This window comes from Phyllostomus hastatus, unplaced genomic scaffold (assembly GCF_019186645.2).
Source record: "Phyllostomus hastatus isolate PE091 unplaced genomic scaffold, TTU_PhHast_1.1 phas_contig_113, whole genome shotgun sequence".
Taxonomy (NCBI): domain Eukaryota; kingdom Metazoa; phylum Chordata; class Mammalia; order Chiroptera; family Phyllostomidae; genus Phyllostomus; species Phyllostomus hastatus.
The window spans coordinates 10,312,457-10,339,826 of NW_025333530.1; the positions used below are offsets into that span (position 1 = coordinate 10,312,457).

The following is a 27,370-nucleotide window of genomic DNA, read 5'->3' on the forward strand; positions in this document are numbered from 1 at the left end:
TAAGAAGAGGAGAAGAATGAAGTGCTATGAAGAGATGACCACTCTGAATTTAGTGGTTCATCCATGTGTTCAATCATTTCCCTGATGAGCCCAGTTGATCTCTCCTGTCTATAATCCCTTGCACACTGAACTTCGACTCCCAAACAACATTGTGTGCAGCTCATGTTCTTCTTCCTGCCACTCCCCCCTTATCCTAGAATGCCTTCTCCAGGAATTTCATCACTTTCTAAAACAGCCAAACACTTTGGGTATATTTCTCTCAGTTAGTGTTTAACCAAATCCCTAAGGGATGGCCTGAACTGACAGAAGAAATGTTGAAAGCTTGAGACTCAGGAGGACAGTTTCTGGTGGCTCCCTGGCTTCTGGAAGAGAGAGAGGTAGGGTAGTGGATGGGTTGCCGAGTGGTGAGACACAATGGAATCCGGCTTCACCTCCAAGGACACCTACCTGAGCCATTTTAACCCTCGAGATTATCTAGAAAAATATTACAGCTTTGGGTCCAGACACTCTGCAGAAAACCAGGTTCTTAGGGTTCTTCTGAAAAACCTTTTCAATATATTCTGTGTGGGTAAGTTTGTCTGTTGTTTGTGTCTCCTGTCCCTCCCCTTTCAAATGTGAGTCAAGAAGATAGGCTCTCAGAGCAGGACTGGGTTTTCTGTCTAGTCATTGCTATTTGACAGCCCTTTTGGTATCACCTACTTACATAGCTAAGATAAAAACTAATGTTGGTATGGATATTTTACAGTTTGCAAAGTGCTTCTATGTTCATTACCTTGTATGGTTATATAAAAGGGAAACCAGAGGGTGGGAGTTCTGCCTTTGATTCTGCATGCTTTGCTATGTCACAGAGTCAGCCATTTAACCCTTGTGATGGGCCACTTAAGAAACGGAGATTCTAATACTCTGTTCCTCACTCAAAGGAAAGTTGTAAACATGCATGAGATGAAGACCCCCAACATATGAATAACTGGATCCTTTTTGGATAAAGACATTATGTAAAGTCAATTTTTTAAACAATTTAACTTTCCCCAAAAGTATTCCTTAATAGTTTTAACATTTTCTGAGTAGCAGTTTTCCAAAATCATGGGCCTGTACATCAGATGCAGATCATTTTTTCCTTCTCCTAGACCTAAAAATATCCTAGCAGCATGCCTCCACCCTGGAGTGGGGAATATAAAATGACAAACTGTTTTAAAAAAAGACTTTTATGTAAGAGTAGTGAGTTGTGATAGTCTACCAGTGAAAGAGATGGTCTGTCTTTGGGGCTCTCACTGGTGCTCTTCATTGGAATGCTGTTAAAATCAGTGCAAAGCAGCTTTATCTGCCGCCATGTAAAATCTGACTTTCCCTTCCTGGTCCCTCCTCTACACCAGGTGGCATAAAGGGAGACCTCCTGATTGACATTGGTTCTGGTCCCGCTATCTATCAGCTCCTATCTGCTTGTGAATCCTTCAAGAAGATCATTGCTACTGACTACACTGACCAGAACCTGCAGGAGCTGGAGAAGTGGCTGAGGAAGGAGCCAGGGTCCTTTGACTGGTCCCCAGTAGTGAACTACGTGTGTGAGCTCGAAGGTAACAGGTAGAGAACATGGGCTCTATTTCTGGGCTTTCTGAGGGAACTTTAGTTTGTTTTTCAGAAACAAGAATTATCCTTAGAGTCCAAATTGAAAAGCAAAGAAGACAGAAAGAGAGAAACCAAAGGAAAATCCAAATGGAGAATGAGAATGAGAATGAGAATAAGGCAGACTTGTGTGCATGTGTATGTGCGTGCACCCAAATACAGGCGGAGAGCTGAAGAGATGGATGCTGAACCTTTGCAGGCCTGTGTGTGGGCTATGTGTGCTGTGTGTGGGCTATGTGTGGGATCTTGTTTTAGGACAACTTCCAGAGATGAAACCAGCTCCTCATTGGAAGCTTTTGGGTGGCAGAATTGGCCTCCTTAGTGCTATTCTACTGCTAGCCATCCAAGAACATAGGACTCTGCTGTGAGGGTGGCTAACGCTACCACCTTGAGACACAACAGAGTGCTGGCTGTGTTTTTAAACTGAGATCATCAGCATAAAGGGATTATTTGAAAGTAACTTGTTTCCTCACCATCCATAAAATTAGAGCTTTACATAACTCAATTAATGACTGAAATCTGACACTACCCCACCTACAAATAAACTTATGCAGACAAGTCTAGTTTAAATTACTATTCCTCCCCACATGAAAAACTGGAAATAGTTTACTAGACATAGGTGACCAATTCTGCATTTCACTGACTTGTTCTCTTGTCCTGATATGCCTCCAACTCCAGCTGACCATCAGCTTTTGGATCATCTTGTCTTTGTCAGTAGGCATACAGCCGAGAGCCCTGCAACTCCTTTGTAAACTTCATAAAAAGACTAATGTTTTGTCTAATATCTTGCTGGCCCTGTCTGCTATGTCTTATATGTTCAGTTATACTTACTTTTTTTCCCTACTCTTGTGGAGATTTTTTTTTGTACATTTTTTTTTCTTTCACCATTTCCCTTACCCAAGATTTAACTTTTACATGAAATTTCTCTCTTCCTTTCCCAATCCACTTTTTCCTATATTCCCCCATTTGCTCATATAATGTACACTTTGTGTGTTCACACAACATCCTCTGTCTTTCCTTTTCTTTTCTTTCACAGTGGAAATGTATGTATAGTTTTAATGAACATATCTCATGACTTGGTCAGCATAGGACTCTAATTTCCTGGTAAGACAATCCCCCTCAAGAAACAAGTGCTCACATTTTTTGCACATGGTTAAAGGAACTAGCATTCATTCATTTATTCATTCTTTTAGCAAACCTATATTGATCACCTATGATGTGCTGCGGTTCTAGTGACTGGGGTAGAATGGTAAACAAGACAGAGGAGGTTTCTGTCTCTTAGAATTTATATCAGAGAAGGCAGATGAATGTCAGATCATTTGAGTCCTCAAGATTAAGTTAAAGATTGTGAACTTCAACTGTAACAGGACTGCATTAGAGGTATAACCAAGAGAGTGCTGTGACCCAATTTGCTTTTATAAAGATCTCTCTGGCAATTGTTTGGAGAACAGATTAGAGGGGGTTAGAGGAGAATGCAAGATGCAGAAAGGAAACAACTTAAATCCAGATCAGAGATGATGGTTGTTTGGACTATGTGATGGAGAGAGGTAGATGATTTTAAGATGTATTATTGAAATAGGATGGGTAAGAGTTGGTATTACAGACTCTGGCCAAGATGGAGGCGTAGGTAGATACACTGTGCCTCCTCGCACAAAGTAAGGACAGCAACAATTTAGAAATAAGATAACAACCAGAACTGACAAAAAATTGAACTGTATGGAAGTCAGACAACCAAGGAGTTAAAATAGACACATTCATCCAGACCAGTAGGAAGGATGGAGTTGGGCAGCTGGGCCAAGAGGGGTTGTGGCACAGAAAGCAGTGGCATCAGGCATGTAAGGCATCCCAGGTGTGCAAGACCACAGCAGGCAGACCCTGGGTGTGCAGGTGGTGGCTGGCAGACCCCAGGCACCCAGGTGGCAATGGGCATACCCAGTGAGGCCGCGATTGTGAAGCGAGGCACTGCACAAGAGGCAGCTGGCTGACCAGGCAGTCCCGGGATCCTGACGCCTGGAAATAGAACCTTGGGGCACTGATTGAAAACACCTGTGGGGGCTGAGGTGCAGGGAGAGACTCCGAGCCTCATAAGAGAGTTTGTTGGAGAGACCCATGGTGTCCTAGAGCGTTCACAAGCCCACCCACATGAGAATTAGCACCAGAAAGGCCCAGTTTTCTTGGAGGAAATAGTGGAGGGGACTGGGATCCAACAGAGAGCAGAGCAAGCACCATTGTTCCATCTCAGACCCCACCCCCACATACAGCACCACAACCCAGCTACTAGGTTGCCCCGCTCTGGACAACACCTAAGGCTCCACCCCTCATACATAACAGGTGCGACAAGACAAAAAAATGATCTAAGTGGAAGAAGAGATCAAAGCTCCACAGCAAATACAACTAAGTGACTAAGAGATAGCCAGCCTATCAGATACACAGTTCAAAGCACTGGTGATCAAGATGCTCACAGAATTAGTTGAATTTGGTCACAAATTAGATGAAAAAATGAAGGCTATGCTAAGTAAAATGAAGGAAAATGCACAGGGAACCAACAGTGATGGGAAACAACTGGGACCCAAATCAATGGAGTGGACCAGAAAGAAGAAAGAAACAACCAAACAGAAAAGAATGAAGAAATAAGAATTCAAAAACATGAGGAGAGGCTTAGGAACCTCCAGGACATCTTTAAAGATTTCAACACCCAAATTATAGGGGTACCAGAAGGGGAAGAGGAAGAGCAACAAATGGAAAGCTTATTTGAACAAATAATAAAGAACTTCCCCAGTCTGGCAAAGGAAATAGACTTCCAGGAAGTCCAGGAAGCTCAGAGAGTCCCAAAGAAGCTGGACCCAAGAAGGAACACACCAAGGCACATCATAATTACATTAGCCAAGATTAAAATGAAGGAGAGAATCCTAGAAGCAGCAAGAGATAAGGAGACAGTTACCTACAAAGGAGTTCCCATCAGACTGTCAGCTGATTTCTCAAAAGAGATCTTGCAGGCAAGAAGGGGCTGGAAAGAAGTATTCCAAGTCATGAAAGGCAAGGACCTACATCCAAGATTGCTCCATCCAGCAAAGCTTTCATTTAGAATGGGAGGGCAGATAAAGTGCTCCTCAGATAAGGTCAGGTTAAAGGAGTTCATCATCACCAAGCCCTTATTTTATGAAATGTTAAAGGGACTTATCTAAGAAAAAGAAGATAAAAAAATGTATAGTAAAATGACAGAAAACTCACAATTATTAACAACCACACCTAAAACAAAAATAAAAAGAAACTAAGCAAACAAGTAGAACAGGAACAGAACCACAGAAATGGAGACCACATGGAGGGTTAGCAATAGGGGAGTGGGAGAAGGAGAGAGGGGGAAGAGGTACAGAGAATAAGCAGCATAGATAGTAGGTAGAAAATAGACAGGGGAGGGCAAGAATAGTATGGGAAATGTAGAAGCTAAAGAACTTATGACACATGGACATGAACTAAATTGGGGGAATGTGGGTGGGAGAGGGTGTGCAGGGTGGAGGGGAATGAAGGGGGTAAAATGGGACAACTGTGATAGCACAATCAATAAAATATATTTTTAAAAAGGGTTGGTATTACATACCAAGAGTGGCTTCCCTGTTTCTGAACTTGAACAACAGCAGGGTTGAGGCAATATTCCTAAATCTCAGGGAAAATACAAGGTCATGTGGTCTTAACATAGCCAAAAGAAATATGCTGCCTCCATACTCTTCTCCTGGAGTGATGGTCATCTTCCTATACTTGTACTTATATTTGGTTCCCATCTGGTCACCAACTGGGATTCATCCTGAGTCAGTTTCCCTTCTGAAACTAACTCTTAAGTCTGCTCATATTTCTTTAACCTTCCCATAGTCTTTGAATAGTTTGCTAACTCTGAGCTTATTCTAGCCCTGACTGGTGAAGCTCAGTGGGTTGGGTGTCACCCTGCAAACTGAAAGGTTACTGGTTTGATTTCCAGTCAAGTACAAGTCTGAGTTGTGGGCCAAGTCCATGGTTTGGTGCTTGGGGGCTTCTTGCACAGCCATGTTTCTCTCCCTCTCTTTCTCCCTCCTTTCCCCTCTCTCTAAAAGTAAATAAACAAACACTTTTTTCTTTTAAACAGCATTCTAGCCATGGCCAGTGTGGCTTGGTTGGAGTGTTGTCCCACAGACCAAAAAGGTGTTTCTGCCTTACATTGATGTCTGTCTGTCTGTCTGTCTCTCTTTCTCTGTCCTTCTCCCTCTCTCCCCACCTCCTCTTTCTGTAAAACAAATGAAAAAAAAATTTCCTGGATGAAGATTAAAAAAAATATTCTGAACTTTATCTTCATTTCTTTGCATATCATTGCAAATGATATCATTGCATATCATTGCATATGCTGCATATCATTGCGGCCATAACACTGGCTTATTGTTAGTAAACACATATTGCTAAATGGAAGTAATCAAGGTGACTTGGTGGTGATATAATTTTTTATTAATATAGCAGTATGACCACATTGGGTGTTTTATAGTTCGTTCCCAATTAACCTTTTTTGTTATTTTGCAGTGACTAAATTTCCACTGGCTTACACTGGTATTTTATACCTTTTACCATATAATGTAAGATCTCCAACTCTGTTCTTTTTCAAAATTATTTTGGCAAATTTAGTGGCATTAATTTTAGAATAAATGTTTCAATTTCTTCAAAAAACATGCTAACACTTTGGTTGTGTTTTCTTTGAGTTTACCGATCAGTTTACAAGAATGAATATAGTGACCATCTAGTCCATAAGCATGGTTTATGTCTGCATTTAAGACTTTAGTTTCTCTCTACAGTGTTTTGTAGTTCTCATATTTTGCATATATTTTGTTAAAATTCTCCTGTGTGTCACATTTTAATGCTATTGTTAAATGTATTTTAAATTTTATTTTTATGTCATTTTATTAATTTCATTTTTATTTTATTTGCCACTATATAGAAATACAATTGATTTTTGTATATTGGCCTTGTGTCCTGTGATCTTGCTGACTTCATTAATTAATTTTATGAGTGTTTTTGTAGATTCTATAGGGTTTTCTTTCCTTATTTTTACAATGTTATACATTAGACATTTATGTTAAAGGTGTTCCATTTTTCAAAGAAATTTCCTCTATTTTCTTTCTTTACTATCTTCTTTAGAGTAATGAACAGTAATTACTACTCTCATAGACAAGCTGCTCCATTGTATTGGGCAATAATTATAACTTGATATTTCAAGTCATTATCATCTCCAAAAACTCCCTTTCATTTCACCGCACAGTCTCACTGCACTGCTTCACAGTAAAAATACACTCTACTCAAATTCCAAGAGCCTGAGTGAAAGCTAGAGGCCCAGGGATATTTAGGTGCTAGTTTAGTCTCAGTGTCTACTGGCACAAACCTTCTATTTATTCATGTTATTAAAACTGCTATAATAGACATGAAAGCTACTATAATGAAAAAAAAGGAACTCAGAAATGAGATCATTAAATATAACTAAGTACATTTTAAAATATAAATAGCATGTATTTTCTGATTAGTATCAGGTAAATATCTAAACTATCTATCCCAATTTCTGGTCTAGGAGAAAAAGAGGCAATTATGAAGAAGATGCTTCAGATTATCAGGTCCATTTTGAAAACAATGAGGTCCTCTGGCACAACCACTTTAGTCTTTCTTTTTATCAGAAATTTCCGCTGGTAATCCATTTATGTCTGCAATCTTTTAGTCTATTTTGCCTTTGCTTTTATCATTGGATTCTTGTATAGGTTCTCTAGGCCGCCTGTGGCTAACAAAGGGGGAAATCACAGGAATCCCCCTTCTTCAAAGGGGAAAATAAAAAATCACATTTCTAAAGATGTATGTATGGCTCTAGGAACTTTTTGTAGACCCAGAGCAGAACCAGAGTGAGAATACACACCATTGTCCCAGCTTGAGCTCCAGAACATGAGAGGGCAGGCAAGTGGAGATGGGCCCAGGGTGAGCAGGCTGGGCTCTCTCTGCATGGCCTCCCAACAGCCTTTGCCCCCACCACCTCTACCCTCCACCCCCACTCTACTATCAGCCGGAGCCCACCCAGGATCAATAGGGTTTTCTATGTACACATACCATCTGCAAATAAAAAGTTTTACTTCTTCTATTCCAACTTGATGCCTTTATTCATTCTTCTGGCCTTATTACACTGTCTAGGACTTCCAAAACAATGTTGAATAGAAATGATAACAGACATTTGTGCCTTTTTTCATGTTCAATGATTTATCATTAAGAATGATGTTAGCTCTGGGGTTTTCATAGGTATTACTTATCAGACTAAGTTCCCTTATAATTCCTAGTTTCTTGGGATTTTTTAACCAAATGTTGAATTTTGTCAAGTGTTTGTATTTGTTGAGAGAGAGTCAAATAATTTTTCTCCTTTATTCTGAAAGTGTGAATTACATTGGGTGATTTTGAGTGTTTAAACCAAATTTACCTAAACCCCTTGGCCAAGAAGTATTATCCTTGTTTGTATCTAAATTTATGAGGGAGGTTGAGCTTGATTTTAAATATGCTTAGCAGATTTTGGTATCAGCATGATGCTAGATTATATAACAAGTTGAGAGTGCTTCTTCTTCTGTTTTTTGAAAGAATTTCTACTATTAGTATTACGCTTTCCTTAAACGATATATAGAATTCACCAGTGAAGATATCTGTACTTGGAGATTTTTTTATGAATGTGAGAATTTTTCACTAAGAAAATTACTCCTTTAATGGCTATTTGGAGTTTCTGTTTCTTCTTTTGTATGTTTTGTTAAGTACTATTTTTCAAGAAATTTGTTATTTTCATCCTGGTTGTCAACTATATTGGCACAAGGTGTTTTTCTGTTTGTGTGTTTGTTTGTTTGAACTGTATTCCTTTATTACCCTTTTAATGTCTGCAGAATCTGTGGTAATCTTCCCTCTTTCACTCTTGAAACTGGTAATTTGTTCTTTTTTAATCTTGGTAAATCTCGCTGTAGATTGATAAATTTTACTAATCTTTTCAAAGGACCAACATTTGGCTTTGTTGATTTTCTTGATTGTCTATTTTATATGCTATTGATTCCTGTTCTTATTTTCTTTCTTTCACTTTATTTTTAATGTGCTCTTTTTCCCTAGCTTCTTAAATGGAAGCCTAAATAATTGATTTCATACTTTTTTTCTTATAATGTAGGCATTTAAAGCTATACATTTTTCTTCAGTATAAAGCATATAGTCTACCTTGGTGAACAACTTATGCTTTCTAATTGAAAAGAATGTATATTGTCCAGTTGTGAGTTTAATTTTTATAAGTATCTTTTAAGTTGGGTAGAATGATAGTATTGTTCAAATTTTCTGCATGCTTTTTTAATCAATTGCTGCCATGTATTAAAATTTCAAACTATAATTGTGGATTTATCTCTTGCTGCCCATCACTGAGTCAACATTTGCTCTTGTATTTTAAAGCTTTGTAATAACTGCATACATTTTTAGGATTCCTTCCTCCTTCTGGAGGAATTCACCATTTTATTATTATGAAATATCTCCCTTTTCCTCCAGTAATACACTTTGTCTTGAAGTCTACTTAGATATTAATATGGCCACACCAGCCATCTTATGGTTGGGGTTTGGGCTAGTATGTAGCCTCCAAGATGGAGCCCAATAATCCTCACCTCAAGTGTTCCAACTCTTGTTTATTTTCCTCCACCTGAATGTCTGTTGGATTTAGAGATTGATTCTAACAAAGACAATGCAGCACAATGATGGGACATCAATTCTGATATGAGATTACAAAAAGACCACAGCTTCCCTATTGGGCACTCTCTCTTACTCTGACTCACAAGTCCTGAGGAGTGAGCTTGGAAGCAAATGTCCTCCCAGATGGACATTCAGATGAGACATTGCAGAAGAGGCCCTCTGCTCAGCTGTGCCCAGATATCTAATGCACAGACACTGTTAGATAAACATTTGTCATTTTAAATTGCTATGTTTGGTGGTAATTTATTGTCTAGCAATAGATAACTAATATACATGGTATACCTTTGCCCTTTTGTTTTATTTTTTTAATTTTATTTTAATCATTGTTCAAATAAAGTTTTCTCCTTTTTACTCCCAATCCAGACCCCCTCCCAACCTTCCCCACTTCCCTCCCATTACCACCCTCCCCTTAGTTTATGACCATGTGTCCTTTAAGTTTGTTCCCGTGAACCCTTCCCACTGTCCCCTGAAATTCCCTCTCCTCTCTTCTGTGGGCACTGTCAGCCTGACCTCTATTTCAGTGTCTTTGGTTATATTTTGCTTGTTTCTTTGTTTTGTTATTTAGGTTCCTGTTAAAGGTGAGATCATACGGTATTTGTCTTTCACTGCCTGGCTTGTTTCGCTTAGCATAATGTTTTCCAGCTCCATCCACGCTGTTGCAAAGGGTAGGAGCTCCTTCTTTCTTTCTGCTGCGTAGAATTCCATTGTGTAAATGTACCATAGTTTTTTGATCCATTCATTTACTGATGGGCATCTTGGTTGCTTCCAGCATCTAGCTATTGTAAATTGTGCTGCTATGAACATTGGGATGCATAGGTTCTTTTGAATTGGTGTTTTAGTATTCTTAGGACAGAGTCCCAGCAGTGGAATTGCAGGGTCAAAAGGCAGATCCATTTTTAGTTTTCTGAGGAAGTTCCATACTGCTTTCCATAGTGGTTGTACCAGTCTGCAGTCTCACCAACAATGCACTAGGGATCCCTTTTCGCCACAACCTCTCCAACACTTGTTGTTTGTTGCTTTGTTTATGATGGCCATTCTGTCTGGTGTGAAGTGGTATCTCATTGTGGTTTTAATTTGCAACTCTCTGATAGCAGCAATATTGAACATCGTTTCATGTGTCTTTGGATTTTCTGTATGTCCTCCTTGGAGAAGTGTCTGTTCAAGTCCTTTGCCCACTTTTTAATTGGATTCTTTGTCTTTTTAGAGCGCAGTCTTGTAAGTTATTTATATATTTTAGAGATTAAACCCTTGTCTGAGGTATCATTGGCAAATATGTTTTCCCATACAGTTGGTTCTCTTTTAATTTTGATACTGTTTTCTTTAGCTGTGCAGAAGCTTTTAATTTTGATGAGGTCCCATTTGTTTATTCTTTCCTTTAATTTTTGCCCATTGAGTATGATGTGGGCTGTAGGTCTCTCATATATGGCCTTATTTATGTTGAGGAATGCTCCCTCTATTCCCACTTTGCCGAGTGTGTTTATCATGAACGGGTGCTGTACCTTATCAAATGCTTTCTCTGCATCAATTGATATATTCATGTGGTCTTTGTCTTTGCTTTGTTTATGTGATGTATTACATTTACTGACTTGCGAATACTGAACCATCCTTGCATCCCTGGAATGACTCTCACTTGGTCATGGTGTATGATCTTTTTAATGTATTGTTGGATACGGTTTGCCAGTATTTTGTTGAGGATTTTAGCGTCAATGTTCATCAGTGATATTGGCCTGAAGTTTTCTTTCTTTGTTGTATCTTTATCTGGTTTTGGAATTAGGATGATGTTGGCCTCTTAAAAAGAGTTTGGGAGACTCCCATCTTTTTGGATTTTTTGGAATAATCTGTGAAGGATAGGGGTTAGCTCTTCCTTAAATGCTTTGTAGAATTCTGTGAAACCATCTGGTCCAGGGCTTTTGTGTGCTGGGAGTTTTTTTTATTACTGCTTCAATTTCTTTTGTTGTTATTGGTCTGTTCAGGCTTTCTGCTTCTTTTTCATTGAGTTTTGGAAGATTATATTTTTCTAGAAATTTGTCCATTTCACCTAGGTTTTCTAATTTCCTGGCATACAGTTCTTTGTAGTAATTTGTTACAGTCCTTTGTATTTCTGTGTTATCTGTTATAATCTCTCCTCTTTCATTTCTGATTGTGTTTATTTGGGTTTTCTCTCTTTTTTTCTTGATGAGTCTGCTTAAAGGCTTGTCGATTTTGTGTATCTTTTCAAAGAACCAGCTTTTGGATTCATTGATCCTTAGAATTGTGCTTTTAGTCTCTATGTCATTTAATTCTGCTCTGACCTTGGTTATTTCCTTCCTTCTGCTTGCTCTGGGATGCCTTTGTTGTTGTTCCTCTAGTTCTTGTAGATGTAGGGTTAGGTTGTTTGTTTGGAATGTTTCTAACCTTTTTATGTGGGCCTGTATCGCTATGAACTTCCCTCTCAGGACTGCCCTGGCTGTGTCCCATGAGTTTTGGGTTGTTGTGAGTTCCTTTTCATTTGTTTCCAGAAACCTTTTGATTTCTTCCCTAATATCATTCTTGACCCATTCATTATTTAATAGCATGCTATTTAATCTCCATGATTTTGAGTGTTTTGGGTTTTTTCCTTGGGGTTGGTTTCTAGCTTCAGTCCCTTGTGTTCTGAGAAAATGCTTTGTATGATTTCAATTTTCTTGAAATTGTTGAGGCTTGTTTTGTGTCTTATCATGTAGTCTATCTTTGAGAATGTTCCGTGTACATTTGAAAAGAATGTATATTTAGCTTCTTTTGGATGGAGGGCTCTGTATATATCAGTAAAGCCCATTTCATCAAGGGTATTGTTCAATGCCACAATATCTTTGTTGATATTTTGTTTGGAAGATCTGTCCATTTTTGATAGTGGGGTGTTAAAATCTCCCACTATAATGGTGTTGCTGTCCATATCTTTCTTGAAGTCCTCTAAGATTTTCTTTATGTATTTGGGCGCTCCTATGTTGGGTGCATATATATTTACAGTATTTATGTCTTCTTGATGGATTCTTCCCTTGAGTATTATGAATACTCTCTTTATGAAGGTCTCTCTTTATGGAACTTTTTTGGAAGTCTATTTTGTCTGATATGAGTATTGCTACCCCAGCTTTTTTTTCCTGTCCATTTGCTTGGAAGATTTGTTTCCAGCCCTTCCCTTTCAGCCTGTGTAGGTCTTTTATCCTGAGGTGGGTCTCTTGTAGACAGCAGATATGTGGGTCATTTTTTCTTATCCATTCAGCTATTCTGTGTCTTTTGATTGGAGCATTTAATCCATTTACATTTAAGGTTTTTATTGATAGGTACTTATTCATTGTCTTTTATGTACGTGTGTTCCTCTCTCTCTCTCTTTTCCTTCCCTTCCTTAAAGCAGTCCCTTTAGAATCTCTTGCAGAGCTGGCTTGGTGGAGGTGTATTCTTTTAGACTTATTTTGTCTAGGAAACTTCTTATTTGGCCTTCTATCTTGATTGAGAGCCTTGCTGGGTAAAGTAGCCTTGGTTGCAGACCTCTGGTTCTCATTACCTGGAGTATTTCTTGCCATTCTCTTCTGGCTTGAAGTGTTTCCATTGAGAAGTCAGCTGTTAGCCTTATTGGGGCTCCCTTGTATGTTACTTCCTTTTTCTCCCTTGCTGCCTTTAAGATTCTCTCTTTGTCTTGAAATTTTGCCATTTTAATTATGATGTGTCTTGAGGTGGGCCTCTTTGGGTTCCTCTTGATTTGGACTCTCTGTGTTTCCTGGATTTGTGTGACTTTTTCTCTCATCAAATTAGGGAAGTTCTCCTTCATTACTTGTTCAACTAGGTTTTCGATCCCTTGCTCTTCTTCTCCTTCTGGTATCCCTATTATATGGATATTATTACGTTTCATATTGTCTTGCATTTCTCTTAATCCCTCTTCAGTCTTTCTGAGCCTCTTTTCCTTTTCTTGCTCTTTCTGGATGTTGTTTTCTACTTTGTCCTCCAGCTCGCTAATCCGATCTTATGCTTCATCGATCCTGCTTTTCATTCCTTCTACTGTGTTCTTCAGTTCAGAAATTGTATTCTTCATTTCCTCTTGACCTTTGTTGAGAGTTTCTATTTCCTTTTTCATGTTTATATAGTTTGCAGTGAGATTGATGTAGTTTCCCTCTAATTTCTGAAAGCATTGTGAGTTCACTGAACTTCCTGGTAATCATTGTTTTGAACTCACTATCTGATAGTTGAGTTGCCTCTATTTCATTTCGCATTTTTCTTGAGGCTTCCTTGTTTCCCTTCAATTGGGGGTTGTTTCTTTGTTTTCTCATTGTTTGTGGGTTTCTTCTTTTTTCTTCTTGTTTCTTAAATTGATCTGTTTTGATTCCCTGAAATTATGGTGTGAACTTCTGTGGTAGAATATTTGTGAGATTCAGTGGAGCAATCTCCTTCGTGTATCCTGGTGTTCACAGCTTCCCCCTACTCTTTTTTTGTGATCAGTTGGAGGAGTAAAGCGAAATGATTTAAGACAGCAATACAATCTACTATGATATTTACATTAGCAGCCAGTAGAGAAGAGATGGGTTATCCTTTTGCTCCTTATAGTGTTAACTGTGATCCTCCACCCCACTCTCCACGTTTTAGAAAGGATGGAAAGAGAGTAAGACTCTTATTGGGGACGAGAGGATTGTTAGTTGGATCTAGAAAGCTGTGAGGCTGTGGGAGGTCAGATTCTAAGGTAGGGTTGGATTAAAGATTAGTATATAGGAGTAGTGTGTAAAAGAATAAAGACAACTACCACAATAGTATAGTTCAGAAAATTGCAAGGTGGGCTGAGATCAGGTAGGGGTATTGAGTAGTATTTACAATTGTATGGACTAGGTCTTATTAACAGTAAACAATAACAATAACAATAGTAAAGTACCAGTCTTGTGGCAGAATTGATGATATCCAGATAACAAGAATAAAGAGTATAGAACCTTGAGAGGTGTATTACTGGAACACAGATGAAGAATAGTAAGTTATTAACACATTGTGACTGAGATACCAGGAGGAACCTATCAAATGACAGTATAACCAGCCAAGCAAAGAAGATTATACAGAAAGAAAAAGAATACCAAAATATTATTAAAATAAAAAATGTCAGAAAAGTGAGAAAAAGATAATACAAATTTACAGTAACTTGCAAGATTAAAAAAAAGGAAAGAAAAGCAGAAGATGGAGTGCAGGAGAGATAAATTTCGAGTGGAAAGAATAATATTAGGATGAATGGAAGAGAAACATAAGGGATTGCGAGGTATAAAAATAATAAGAATTGAAAAATAAAATGTCACATAAAACACAAGATAAAATCTATCAACCAACAACAGCCACAAAAACAAAACAAAACAAGACAAAATAAGAAAAACCTCTTTTTGGTTTCTAACTGGCCAGACCAGTTTTTCTGATCTTGCTGGCTTCAGCTGGCTGAGGGACCTTTGAAATGCTTCTCTCTCTTCCCAGCCAGATCTCAGCAAGACTGTCAGGTACCCTGGGCTCTCCCGAGCACACTCACTCTCTAGAGCTCACTGCCGTGTTCTTCCGGACTCTGGGGTCCTGCAGGGTTCCAGCTCTATGATCTCAGAAGGCACCTGCGCATTTTGGGATTCACTGCACCCTCCCTGGGAATCGTAAAAGCGCGCAGCCCTTCTGGGTTCACAGCGCACGCGCATCAGGCTTCCTGATGGGGTGTGAGTGGAGCTCTTCCCAGCTCTTTGTTTTCCAACGATCCCCACCCCAACCGGGCTAGGGGTGTTGGCGCCTTTCCCGACCAGGGGTGGTCGTGTTGGCTGGAGGCCCTCACTTCTCCCAGGTCTCTGGGTGGGTGTTCATAGTCCCTGGGTGATTTTTTCCCAGACCAACTGGCCAATGTGTTCTTTCAAGCAACACATTCTCCCCTGGAGTTGCTCAACCCCCGTATTCAGGGGAGGAAGCAGTGACTCCCCTCTCCCGGGAGCCCTGTGGCAGACCCGGGGCACCGGGCCTGGGGATTGCACACCCCTAGACCCCGAGCTGATCCCTGGGTGCCTTTTGTCCTGAAGCAGTCTCCTTACCGTCTGGTTTTTCAGTGATCGCAATAATTTTTGATGTCCTGCTTTCAAAAGTGATTCGTTAACCTAGTCCACTTGCTCTGTTTCTCCACCGATCCGAGAGTTTCCCTCCTCTTCACAGAAGCCAAGAAAAACGCTGCCTAGAGTAAAGCCGCCATCTTCCCAGTCCCCCCACCCTTTTGTTTTCAATATGTCTTTTGCTTTCATATGCCATTTTAACTTGTAAACTAAACCCCTTACTTAGAGTCTTATGCTGTTTATAGCCTTTGAACTAAGATATATTCTTCAAAATAAAAGTAATTTAAAACTTTTCTATTAACTATGTGATTCCACAGAATGAAATTAGTATTAACTAGAAAAATAACTGTAGCTATGAGGATTTGTATAATATATAAAATTACTTAATAAATAAGGAACTTCCCTAGACTTACAGAATTTCAGAGAATGTTTGTAAAAATGTTCTCAGTCCTGGTCAGACAACACACCCTTCTGAAGCCCACCTCATGTATGAAGAAAGTCTTTATAACTTTCTTAATTTCCCTAGCCACCACAAGTCTTTCCATCTCATTCAGAAATGAACCATTAAGATCTGGCAGGACACTAAAAACATTATTTATTTCATGCCAGAATCATCAGCATGTAACAACTGGCTCTAAGACACTATTCCTTCCCAATTGCTCTGGTAGACAAAAGAACTGTATTTTTGGCAGGAAAATTCTGAATTCTCACCCTTATCCACATGCTAGATCCCATGGCTTCAACTATTTTGAGAATGATAGTGATCCCATTCAACTTATGTCTTTCTTGAATCCTCAGGTACCTCTATCAACCCACAACCTATTTCCCCTGAGATTATTTCCTCTTTATCTGAAGCTATTTCTTGTGCTGACTGCTGCCAAAGACAATTTGAGCTGTCTCTTGTTCCTCTACCTTTGGAGTGTGACTCGTACATTTAGATACCACTCATTTTTACAACTATCCTAAAAGTTGTAAGACATTGGTCCCAAGTTATTTTCTCACAGTATTCATTTATCAAGTCAGAATGTCAGATACTAACACAAACCCCCAAAAATGAGGTTTTACCTTAAGAAGTCCTAGAAATAGCATTAATTAACCTTTGGCTCCTGGAGCCTGGAACACATTGCCTTGTGGTCCCCAGCCTATCAGCTTCCACATCACCTGGGAGCTTGTTAGAAATGTAGCCTCTTGGTCCCCACTCCCTACATACAAAATCAGAATCTACATTTTAACAAGCTCTGCAGGAAACTACATGCATTTTACAGTTTAAGAAGCACTGGTGTCTAGAACAGAGCTTCCCAATAGGTATGCCAGCGCCTGCTGGTGGATGGGAATGAGTTGCAGGTCTGCTCTGCAAGTTCTTCTTGGCCCTCAAGGCAGCCAGAGGGACCTGGGGAGGCTAGAGCCCCTCCTAGTTGCCTCTGCAGAGGGTGGATCCTCAGCCTACTGCAATGTGCTTGAGAGGAGAAAGCTCAAGCACCTTTTGAGGTGGCATTTCTCTCAAGCAAATGTTCTCTATACAAAAATATTTAATCAGTTTAGAAAGATGTTTGCTATTTCCCCTGACAGACACATTTGTGCCCAATTTCTTCCATGAACTAGCAAAATCACTTGATTTCAAAGTGTCTGTGTTTTCTTGCCTTGTAAAAGATTGATTGATATTCTTTTTCAAAATCAGGATCTTGATGGTCATCACAATTGCTTCAGGGATACCTAGGAAAAATTTCTGCCTTTTATAAGAATGCCTTTCTCTTAAATAAGTACTCTCATGCATTATCTCTTGGGGGAAATTAACAGGGTGGGTTGAAAAACCTTCAACTGGTCATTTCCTTCAAGTTGTAAACATTCTATTCATCTGTCTCAAAACATCTAAGTCTCAATGTGCTCCAAATCAAGCTATGGTCTTCCCCAAATCTGCTCCATTTCTAGTTTTATTATCTCCTTGAGTGATACCATCATATAATTGGACAAACCAGAAGTCTGGAAGCCAATCTTGTCCTCTCCCTCTTAGTCATGTTCCATGACTAGCACCAAGTTTCATTTTACTTACTGAGTTTCTCTTGAACCAGTATCTTTCTTTCAACATTTTCCATTGACTTGGTCTAAGCTATTATCCTCTCCCTTCCAAATGACTTTCCACCTCCACTCTCATCCAACATAATTAACTCAAAATGTAAATCTGTTCAAATTGCTCCCTTCTTTAGCATCCCTTAATGACTTCCCATGACTTTCAGGATAAAAAGCAAAATTCCTAACACCGTCCACAAAGCCTTGCCTCTTCTGGCACCAGTGGACCCTGTTTGCCTCACTTTCCCCATGCTCTGCTTTGTCTTCCCAGATCCAGCCTCACTGGCTTTGTCCTCTCCATGTTTTGTTCACCACATAACCTTTGCATGTAGGGCCTACATTGTAGGCTTTGCAAGTGCACGCCTTTGCACTTGCTCTTTCTTCTTACTGGAATATACTCCTCCCCTCCTACTCTCTTGGCCTAGTTAACTCCTACTTATTTATCCTATCTCTGCTTACCTGACCCCTTTGTGGAGGAGCTTTGCCTGATACTCAAGCTCCCAACATTCCTCATTAGTGCCATGTCTCTCCCCTTCCTAGCATTTGTCATAGCTTTAATGTTTCATTCTTGTGGAAGATCATTGGATTAATTTGTTCTCTCCCACCAGACTGTAATCTTAATGAAGATGGGACTTATTGCCCATTGGTTCCACCTGGGGTCCCATTGCCCAGCACTCTTCCTGGCACATAACGGTGGTTCAAAGATACTTGTAAAATAAATGAGTGCATGTGTTTTGTGTTCCAGATGCTCCTGCCTAGAGTGGCTGTCACCTGACTAGGCTGAGGCTGCACCAAAGGTTTACCAGTCATTATTCCTTGCTCTTACAATCCTTATACTGACTTCCAAGTGAAACCGGAAAAGCTGGCATTTATGCTGTAACAGACCCTCTTACATTTCCTTTCAAGCCAGCCTTTTTATGACAGAGAACAAAGCGAGGTGAAGGGTTTGAAATTCAGGGAAAAATAGATTAAAAAAAAAAAAGCCCTGCAGCATTCTCCCCCTGGTTGGTTAGCTGTGCCCCAGGTGGTCATCTGTCTCCTCCTGGAACACAATGGCTCACTTGATATGCTTTCAGTCCTCCAGAGGCACAAAGGTAGAACTGCTTATGGTCTCCTGGGATCAGGGTGGGCCTTACCTGCAGTTCCTGAAACAATAGCTTTTCACATGCATTACCTGCTAGGCTTACTAAAATTTTCCAACTCTTGAGTCCCCCATCACAAGTTTATTTAGCTTTTTATTTCCTTTATATATTTTGATGGCTCTTCCTCAGGAGACCCAGCTGGAATGTCTGAGGTGGGGCTTGGTGGAGGTGAGTGTAAAGGAAAAAAGCTCATCCTGGAGATTCTGATCCACCACCTGCCTTGCAGAGACAAGACAGGAGGAACCTCTTCTAAATCTCAGGATAATTACTGGGGTATGGAAAGCCATTTTTCGAAGTATTCTTCCTGGGAGTGCTACTCTTTATCTGTTCACTCCTCCCCACCTTCCTCTGCTCCCCTGGGCTTTATAGATAGTATATTATAGAGGAAATAGCTACCTTTTTCGCATATTGATTCATTTGAAAGAGTACATCTTTAGAACAGAGAAATGGCCACACTGCTGTTAGTTTTCTGTAAAACTGCGTAACACTTTTCTGGTGTGTTTATTATCTACCCCTTGAGCTAAACGTGAGGCTGAGTGGTAATTGCCTATGTCTCCAGGCGAGTCCATTTCCCTGCTGGGGAGCTTGCAGGCCCTGAGGAGCCCTGAGGTGTAATCTTTACACAGCTGCCTTAGCTGAGGAGTTCACCGATGTTTGCTATCCATCCAAGGACAAGCAAACATCCACAACAGTGGGTGTTTCTAACAAATTTCCCTCTCAAATTGGCACATTCTCTGTGAGCTTTCTAGACTTCACAGTGTGTCTCACAGTTGGGGAACAATTGTCATCATCCTCTAACTGACAAGTACTGGTTCGGTGGTAACTTGTGTCTTTCAAATAGCTTGCTACACAATAGGCCACAGAGGTCCAACTTGCTTCTGACTTAATCACTTACATACACATTCCCAAAATGTTCCCAATATAAAAGATCATCTTTAAACACATTAAAAAACACTATGTTTTCACTTCTTTAGCTTTTTGTGTACATTTGAGCTATCCATATGCAACAATAGGTTATTTGAAGTTTTTCTGTTCTAGATTAATTTACCTATTCAAATTTGTGTTTCACATAGACTTCCATAATGTTGAATTATTATCTTTTTATTTGTAATATGTTCTGTCAAATACATTATCCATGTTCTATTAGGCTGAGTGGCAGCTTTGTACCTGATTTCCCTACTTTGAGAATGACTAACTTTCCCACTTTGCCCAGGACTGAGAGGAGTTCCTAGGGTCAGGAATTTTCAGTGAGAAAACCAGAAAGTCCAGACCAAGCAGAACAGATTAGTCACCCTACTATCATTTTTATCCTTGATAGGAAAGCAGCTAGAGCCAATCAAAAATGATTATTCCCTGTATGCACTAGTTTATTGGTTGGTAGGGAGTCTCTGAAACCAATACCTTGCTAAGCTTTCTCGCTTTCTCTCTCCCTCCCTCCCTCCCACCCTTCCTCGCTCCCTCCCTCATAATAGCTTTGCTGAGATAAAATTCACATAACATGAAATTCTCCCATTTACAGTATGCAGCTCAATAGTTATTAGTATTTTCTCAGAGTTGTTCAATTCTCAACACAATCTAAGAACATTGTCAAAACTCTCCACACAAACCCTGTGCCCATTAGCAGTCACTGCCATTTTCCCCATCCTCCCAGCACCTGGCCACCACTGGTCTGCTTTCAGTCTCCATAGCTTTGCCTTTTCTGGACATTTCCTGTAAATTAAATCATATAATACGTGACCTTTTGTATCTGGATTGTTTCACTTAGCATCATGTCTTTAAGGTTCTTCCATATCGTAGCATGCATCAATTGTTTATTCTTTTTTTATTACTGAATAATAGTCCATTGTATAGATATACCACATTTTATTTCTCTATTTATAAGTTGATGGACATTTGGGGTTTTTTCCTATCTTTTGACTGTTGTGAATAGTGCTGCTATACATACCTATGTACGAGTTTTTATGTGACCATGTGTCTCCATTTCTCTTGGGTAAAAACTTATGAGTGGAATTCCTGGATCATGTGCTAACTCGACATTTAACATTTTGAGGAACTTCCAGGCTGTTTTCCAAGGTAGTTGGACCATTTTCCATTCTCACCAGCAGTGTGTGTAGGTTCTAGTTTCTCCTCTTCCTTGTTAACACTTGTTATTATTTATCTTTTTTATTGTAGACATTCTAGTGTGTGTAAAGTGGTATCTCACAGCTTGATTTAAATTTCTCTGATGGCCAAAGATGTTGAGCATCTTTTCATATGTTTATTGTTAAGTTTCTTAAATGGAAAATTACAATAAACATAAAGGATGTTATAGAAACTGACTATATGATACAGGCTTAAGATTTTAACTAAATATTTAAATAGGATATCCACAGCTAATTGCTATTTCCTCAGATCATTCCACCTGGAGATGAGTCTCCAAGTTTCATTTAAACCATTGACTTTTCGTCATGACCAGAAATGGTACCAGTTAAGTCTCTCACTTGCTCTGATGTTGGGCCATCCTCTGCTCTCTCCATCAGGCCTTGTTGCCCAAGTGACTTTTTCTCCTAGAGTCAAGGGACTGTGTTCTCTGAATGTAAGCCTCGATTTGTACCCTGGTGCTTTGTTAATTAACTTCCTCAAAAAGCTTGATGCTAAATCATTTACTCTATTATTTGGGCTCTGAGGCTTTGTGAATACTTTGTACATACATTTCTTCCCTTTCTCTTACCTCTCTGATTTGATGCTGCTTCTTTCTCCTTTGTCTGTTTCTCCAGTTTCTCTTGTGCATTCTATGTGTGTGTTTAATTTGTCAGTCCATTCCTTCATTCCTCCCCTAACAAATTCCAAAAGGATCCAAGGCAGTCTATTCTATCTCCTGCCCTTGCCTTCTCTGCCCCTTTTATTAACTGATTTCCTCTCAAGACACCTAATTGATTTAATGAAGAGGTCAGGATTCCTTGTAAGGCTACCAAGAAAATGATCTCCTTCAGAAAACACTCTCTAATGCAGTATGGCTTACAGCCTGAGAATGGCAACTATTTTTATTCTTTCTAGAGAGGCCCTGACCACAGCTGTGCTATAGTGATCAACAGTTTCTAAAACTGTCCATGATGACCCCACTACCCTCATTAACTGGCAGCTGCAACAAAAATACCATTTCAGCATTTTAAATTCATTATTACCTGATATGTATGGGTCAAATGGCTACTACCTTGCAATTTGGTAGAGGGGACAAGGGAAATAATGTAACAATAAACAAAAATAATAAATAAATTAATGATAATTTAATAATAATAATAATAATAATAATAATAAATGAGCCAGGTACTATTTTAAGCAGTGGAAAAAGAATAATTACATGGGAGCAGTCCAGTGTAAAAGCAGGCAGCTAGTTATTTTTTATTATATTTTTTCATTACTATTTATCCCCCTTATACCCTCTTCCAATTCCCCTGACCCCACTTTCCTGAGAGGTATTTTTAATATTAGTTTTCTATTGATTTTATAGAGAGAGAGGGAGAGAGAAAGAACATTTATTTATTATTCCATACATTTATGCATTCATTGGCTGATTCTTTTTTAAGTATATTTTATTGATTATGCTGTTAGAGTTGTCCAATTTTCCCCCTTTGCCCTCCTCCGCCTGGTACCCCCTACCTCCAGCACTCTCCCCCCACCCTCAACAGCTTAGTTCATGTCCATGGGTCGTACATATAAGTTCTTTGTCTTCCTCATTTCCTATACTGTTCTTAACCTTCCCCTGTCTATTTTGCACCTACCCAATTATGCTTCTAAATCCCTATACCTTTTTCCTCATTCTCCCCCTTGAAGCTGATATCCCTCCAAGTGATCTCAATATCTATGATTCTGTTCCTCTTGTAGTTGTTTGCTTAATTTTTTTTGTTTTTTAGATTTAGTTATTGATAGTTGTTTGTTGTTATTTTAATATTCATAGTTTTGATCTTCTTCTTTTTCTAATAAGACCCTTTAACATAGTAAGGGTTCGTTGATGATGAACTCCTTTAGCTTTACCTTGTTTGGGAAGCACTTTATCTGTCCTTCCATTCTAAATAACAGCTTTGCTAGATAGAGTAATCTTGGTGATCTAGAGTAATCCTTGCTTTTCACCCCTTTGATCACTTGTTGCCAGTCCCTTCTTGCCTGCAAAGTTTCCTTTGAGAAATCAGCTGATAGTCTTATAGGAACTCCTTTGTAGGTGACTCTCTTCCTTTCTCTTGCTGCTTTTAAGATTCTATTTTTATCTTTAACCTTTGGCATCTTAATTATGATGTATCTTGGTGTGGTCCTCTTTGGGTCCAACTTGTTTGGGACTCTCTGTGCTTCCTGGACTTGTATGTCTATTTCCTTTACCACATTAGGGAAGTTTTCTTTCATTATTTTTTCAAATAAGTTTTCAGTTTCTTGCTCTTCCTCTTCTCCTTCTGGCATCCCTATGATTCAATCTTGGCCCTTTTGGAGATGTCCCAGAGTCTTCTTAAACTCACCTCATTTTTTTGAATTCTTGTTTCTTCATTTTGTTCTGGTTGAATGTTTATTTCTTCCTTATTTTCCAAATCATTGATTTGAATCCTGGCTTCCCTCCCTTCACTGTTGGCTTCCTGAGGATTTTTCTTCATTTCACTTAGTGTAGCCTTTATTTCTTACCTTATGCTTTTGCCATATTCAACGAGATCTCTGGGTATTCTGATCACCAGTGTTTTGAACTCTGTGTCTGGTGGGTTGGCTATCTCCACATTGTTTAGTTCTTTTTCTGGAATTCTGTTCTGTTCCTTTATTTGGGCCACATTTCTCTGTCTCCTCAATGTGGCAGCCTACCTGTGTCTGTGTACTCAGTACAGCCACTTTGACTCCCTGTCTTAGCTTACCTGTTAAGTTGTATGGGGTGGAGCCTTGGATACTTGCCAGAGTGGGCAGCCTGCTTTACCACTTTGTGGCTCCATGTGTGGGGAAGGGTAGGAGAGGGGACAATGCCACTGCTGGATGACCTCTGGGGCTTGCCTGGCACTTGTCCCATTTCCAGTCACTTCACCCACTTCCCATATGTGACTAGCACCCCTCCAGCTCCTGTCCTGGTTGTGGTTCTGAGTGGGTGGTTTGCATATATTCTGGATTCTCCTGATAAATTGGCAGTTTCTTCTGCTATCCCAACATCTGCTAGTTTTTGTAGCCAGAAGTTATGAACCTATATTTCCCCAGCACTGGAACCCTGGTTTCCATGTTCTGGCCTAGGACTAGGATTGCTTGCTCACAAGGTGTCCCCCTGATTTTTATCCACCACACATGAATGTGGGACCACCAATTCCACTGGTTGCTGCCGCCACCTCACCCCACCACATTGCATCCTAAGGGCTCAGCCCCTCCAACCTGTCTAGATGAATTTAGCTTCTTTAAATCCTTGGCTGTCAGATTTCTGTACAATTTGATTTTCTGGCAGTTCTGGGTGCTTTTCATTTTGAAATTAGTAGTGATCCTTTTTATGGTTGTGCAAGAAGGTGAAGCATGTTTACTTATGCCTCCATCTTGACTGGAAGTCCATTGGTTGATTCTTGTATGTGCCTTGAAGGAACTGAACCTTCAACCTTGGCATGTAGGGATGACACTATAACCAGATAGGGCAGGTATTTTTATTATCATTTCCATATAAAAGATTTAATCCAGCACAGGATAATGTGATCACATTCAGATACAAAAATGGTTTCTCATTTCTTCTTTCTCTGCTTTTACAACTGGGGTGGCCCTAAAGAGATAACACTTGGGACAACCCTCTGATTTTCAGCTCTGAGCAGAGATATTTGGTCCCCATGAGTCAGGTCATACAATGTATGTTGGTTTTTGTGTTTCAGAATGAAAGGGCAAGAGAAGGAGGAGAAGTTGAGGCGGGCAATCAAGCAGGTCCTGAAGTGTGACGTGACCCAGAGCCAGCCTCTGGGTGCTGTTTCCCTGCCCCCAGCTGACTGCCTGCTCAGCACTCTGTGCCTAGATGCTGCCTGCCCAGACCTCCCTGCCTACCGCACAGCCCTCAGGAACCTCAGCAGCCTGCTGAAGCCAGGGGGCTACCTGGTGATTGTGGATGCCCTGAAGAGCACCTACTATATGATTGGTGAGCAGAGGTTCTCCAGCCTCTGCCTGGGCCAGGAGGAAGTACAGACTTCCGTGAGAGAGGCTGGCTATACCATCAAGCAGTTTGAGGTGATCTCTCAATGTTATTCTCCCACCGCAGCTGACAATGAAGGAATTTTCTTCCTGGTGGGACAGAAGCTGAACACCTCTGCATGACACTTTGTGGTCACAACTAAGGCAATTCATCTGACTAGCCCAGGTGACTTCAGTCCTTGGTTGTAACTCTTGCTGAGTAGAGGCTAATGGCTGGGGCCCTGATGGTTTGTCTAGGGTAGGGCTGTAACTGTCAGTCGACCTAGGAGTAATTGGTTGACCACCTAGTCTGTGTCCAGTCTTCACTACCTGTGATTATAAAAGAAAATATATTTCCCTTAAGCATTTTGGTTGTCATCACTTAAGCCCACACATCCCTATAGAGAAATTTCTAAAGTTATTTGTGTTCTTGGGGGCCTGCTACCTTTTTTTCTCCCACAAACAGGTTTTTCCTCCTCTTCAACTCTTGCCTTCTCTAGGGACCCCATCTTCTGCTGGGGTCCACTGGAACCACCACTATCTCTGGGCCAGAGAACAGCTGTTCCCTTTGCTTCTGGGTACCAAGGATAAGTTAAGCCCTTCTCTTACTCCCCTTGACATACCTAAGTGAAGCAATGACTTCTACCTGAAGAGAAGTTTAGGAGTTAGCAAGAGAGATAACAGACACTATTTTACAGCAGCTATTAGAAACAGTGTCTTCAGAGCCCACATCCTTAGAGGGTCCTGGAAGGTATCCTATTGGCATAGGTCTTGGCCAAGTTATGCAGATGAGGAAGGGTGAGGAGGGAAACATATTGCCCCATGGTGTGCCTATGTTCTCTGGTTCCCAGGCACCATCATACACGATGCTCTAAAACAGAGGTTGACAAACTATGGCCCATGAGTCAAATCCAGCCTGCTGCCTGGTTTGTAAAGTTTTACTGAGACATAGCCATGACCATGCATTTACATATTGTCCATGACTGTTTTTGTGCTATATTGCCAGAGTTGAGTACTTGTGACAGCAATTGTATGCATGGTCTGTGAGGAATAGAGCGAACAAATAAAATGGAGTTACTATAGTCAAGCTGCTAAATTCTTAACTTCTTCAAGTGGGCGGAGGCATAGGGAAATAATTACTTTTGTTTTAAGTGACTCTGGGAACTTAAACTTTTGAATTTTCCACTTCTGTGTCAACCTGGGTGCACATCACTATGTTGTGTGTTACTGACCAATCTGGAGAGTGAGAATGTAAACTGATTTTCCTCAAGAATATACTTTTTACTGTAAGAACCCTCAGCTATTCTTTCCTTTTCAGAACACTCTAGCTATTTCCTAGTTGTGATTCTGGTTTGCAAACCCGAAGACCATTGAATAAATCATTGTCATTTACTTCTAGCCAAAGCTCCCGACTCTTTTGAGCTCAACTGACATTTAGCAGAGCCTGAACTACCTATTATCTGGGTCAATGAAGAAAAAGTTGGGGGTCCCCCTACAGTAAAGGAGAGAGAGGTTTTCCTCCTCATTCTTTCACACCCCAAGATTTTCCTTTTCCTAGGACTACTGATAGTGGACCTTTCTGCTTCCCACAGGGGAGAGTCCTTTCTCCCAACTCCCCCTACATTCACGGACAATCACATCAGAGCACAAAGGTCTAACATTAGTACATTTTTATTTATGTGGTTGTTTAGGACAATAGAATAATACATTGTGGTCCATTTTCAGGATATTTTCAATAGTTCAAGCTCATAGGACATTCACATGGAAACACAATGTTCTAATCTGATTTCAGTTCCAGAGATTCTATCCTGAAGGACACAAACAGGCTAGTCCTGGATCCAGAAAGTCAAGACCAGCTCTGTTCCTTTAGCACGTGGTAATGATTGGGCCTCTACATCCTTTCTGGAAGAAACTGCCCCCCAGAAGATCACACTTGACTCCACAGGAGCCAGCACCCAAGTCACCCAGGCCACCAGGAAGTGACCAAATCTTTAGAAACAGCTTTCTCTCAAACATGTGCCATAGACCTCACTGACCAAGAGCAATAGCCATGGCTTATCTGAAAACATCTGTATTTGGTTACTTCCCCAAACAATAGTCCTTGCTTATTTATTTTTGCATAACTGCAAACAAAAACACAAATATTCCTTTAAAACAGGATTTCCTGGTTTAAAACTCTTTTAAAAATAAGTGATCTCCACTCTTATTTCTATTACTGAAAACACAGCTCCTTAGATTGAGTATTTCCTTCAAAACATTTTGAATTCAATGTACTGCCCTTGAAAGTTAGGAACAAATAACACATTTGTTGTGATCTGACATAAAGGCTATAAGTAAATTCAAACACAGCCCTGCTCTATGTCTCAGCCCAGAGAACTCAGCAGAACTCAGTTAAAATTAGCTACACTGAAGACAGATTTTATAAGACAGAACATAAGATTAAGTGAGTAAAGTAATATAAATAAGAGAAAAAAACCCAAGTAGTCTCCTTTTAAAACAAACTTGACAATGATAGTTGTGGGGTTGGGGGGTGGGGTGGGAGTGAGTCTGAAAGCAGACCTGCTGCAACAACAGCTTCATGCAGCTCCTAAGCAGACCTCA

At 40.0% G+C, this 27,370-nt stretch overlaps 1 protein-coding gene and 1 pseudogene across 1 annotated transcript; one reads left to right on the plus strand and one right to left on the minus strand.

Annotated features, from left to right (window-relative positions):
* The first annotated feature begins 254 nt into the window (after nucleotides 1-254).
* On the plus strand, nucleotides 255-25,851 carry NNMT (nicotinamide N-methyltransferase). Its single transcript, XM_045840689.1, has 3 exons — nucleotides 255-568; nucleotides 1,374-1,581; nucleotides 24,481-25,851. Exons 1-3 carry the CDS (start codon nucleotides 415-417, stop codon nucleotides 24,911-24,913), a joined length of 795 nt encoding a protein of 264 aa, XP_045696645.1. The 5' UTR covers nucleotides 255-414; the 3' UTR covers nucleotides 24,914-25,851.
* Nucleotides 7,285-7,540, minus strand: LOC123820026 (annotated as a pseudogene).
* Nucleotides 25,852-27,370: the final 1,519 nt, after the last annotated feature.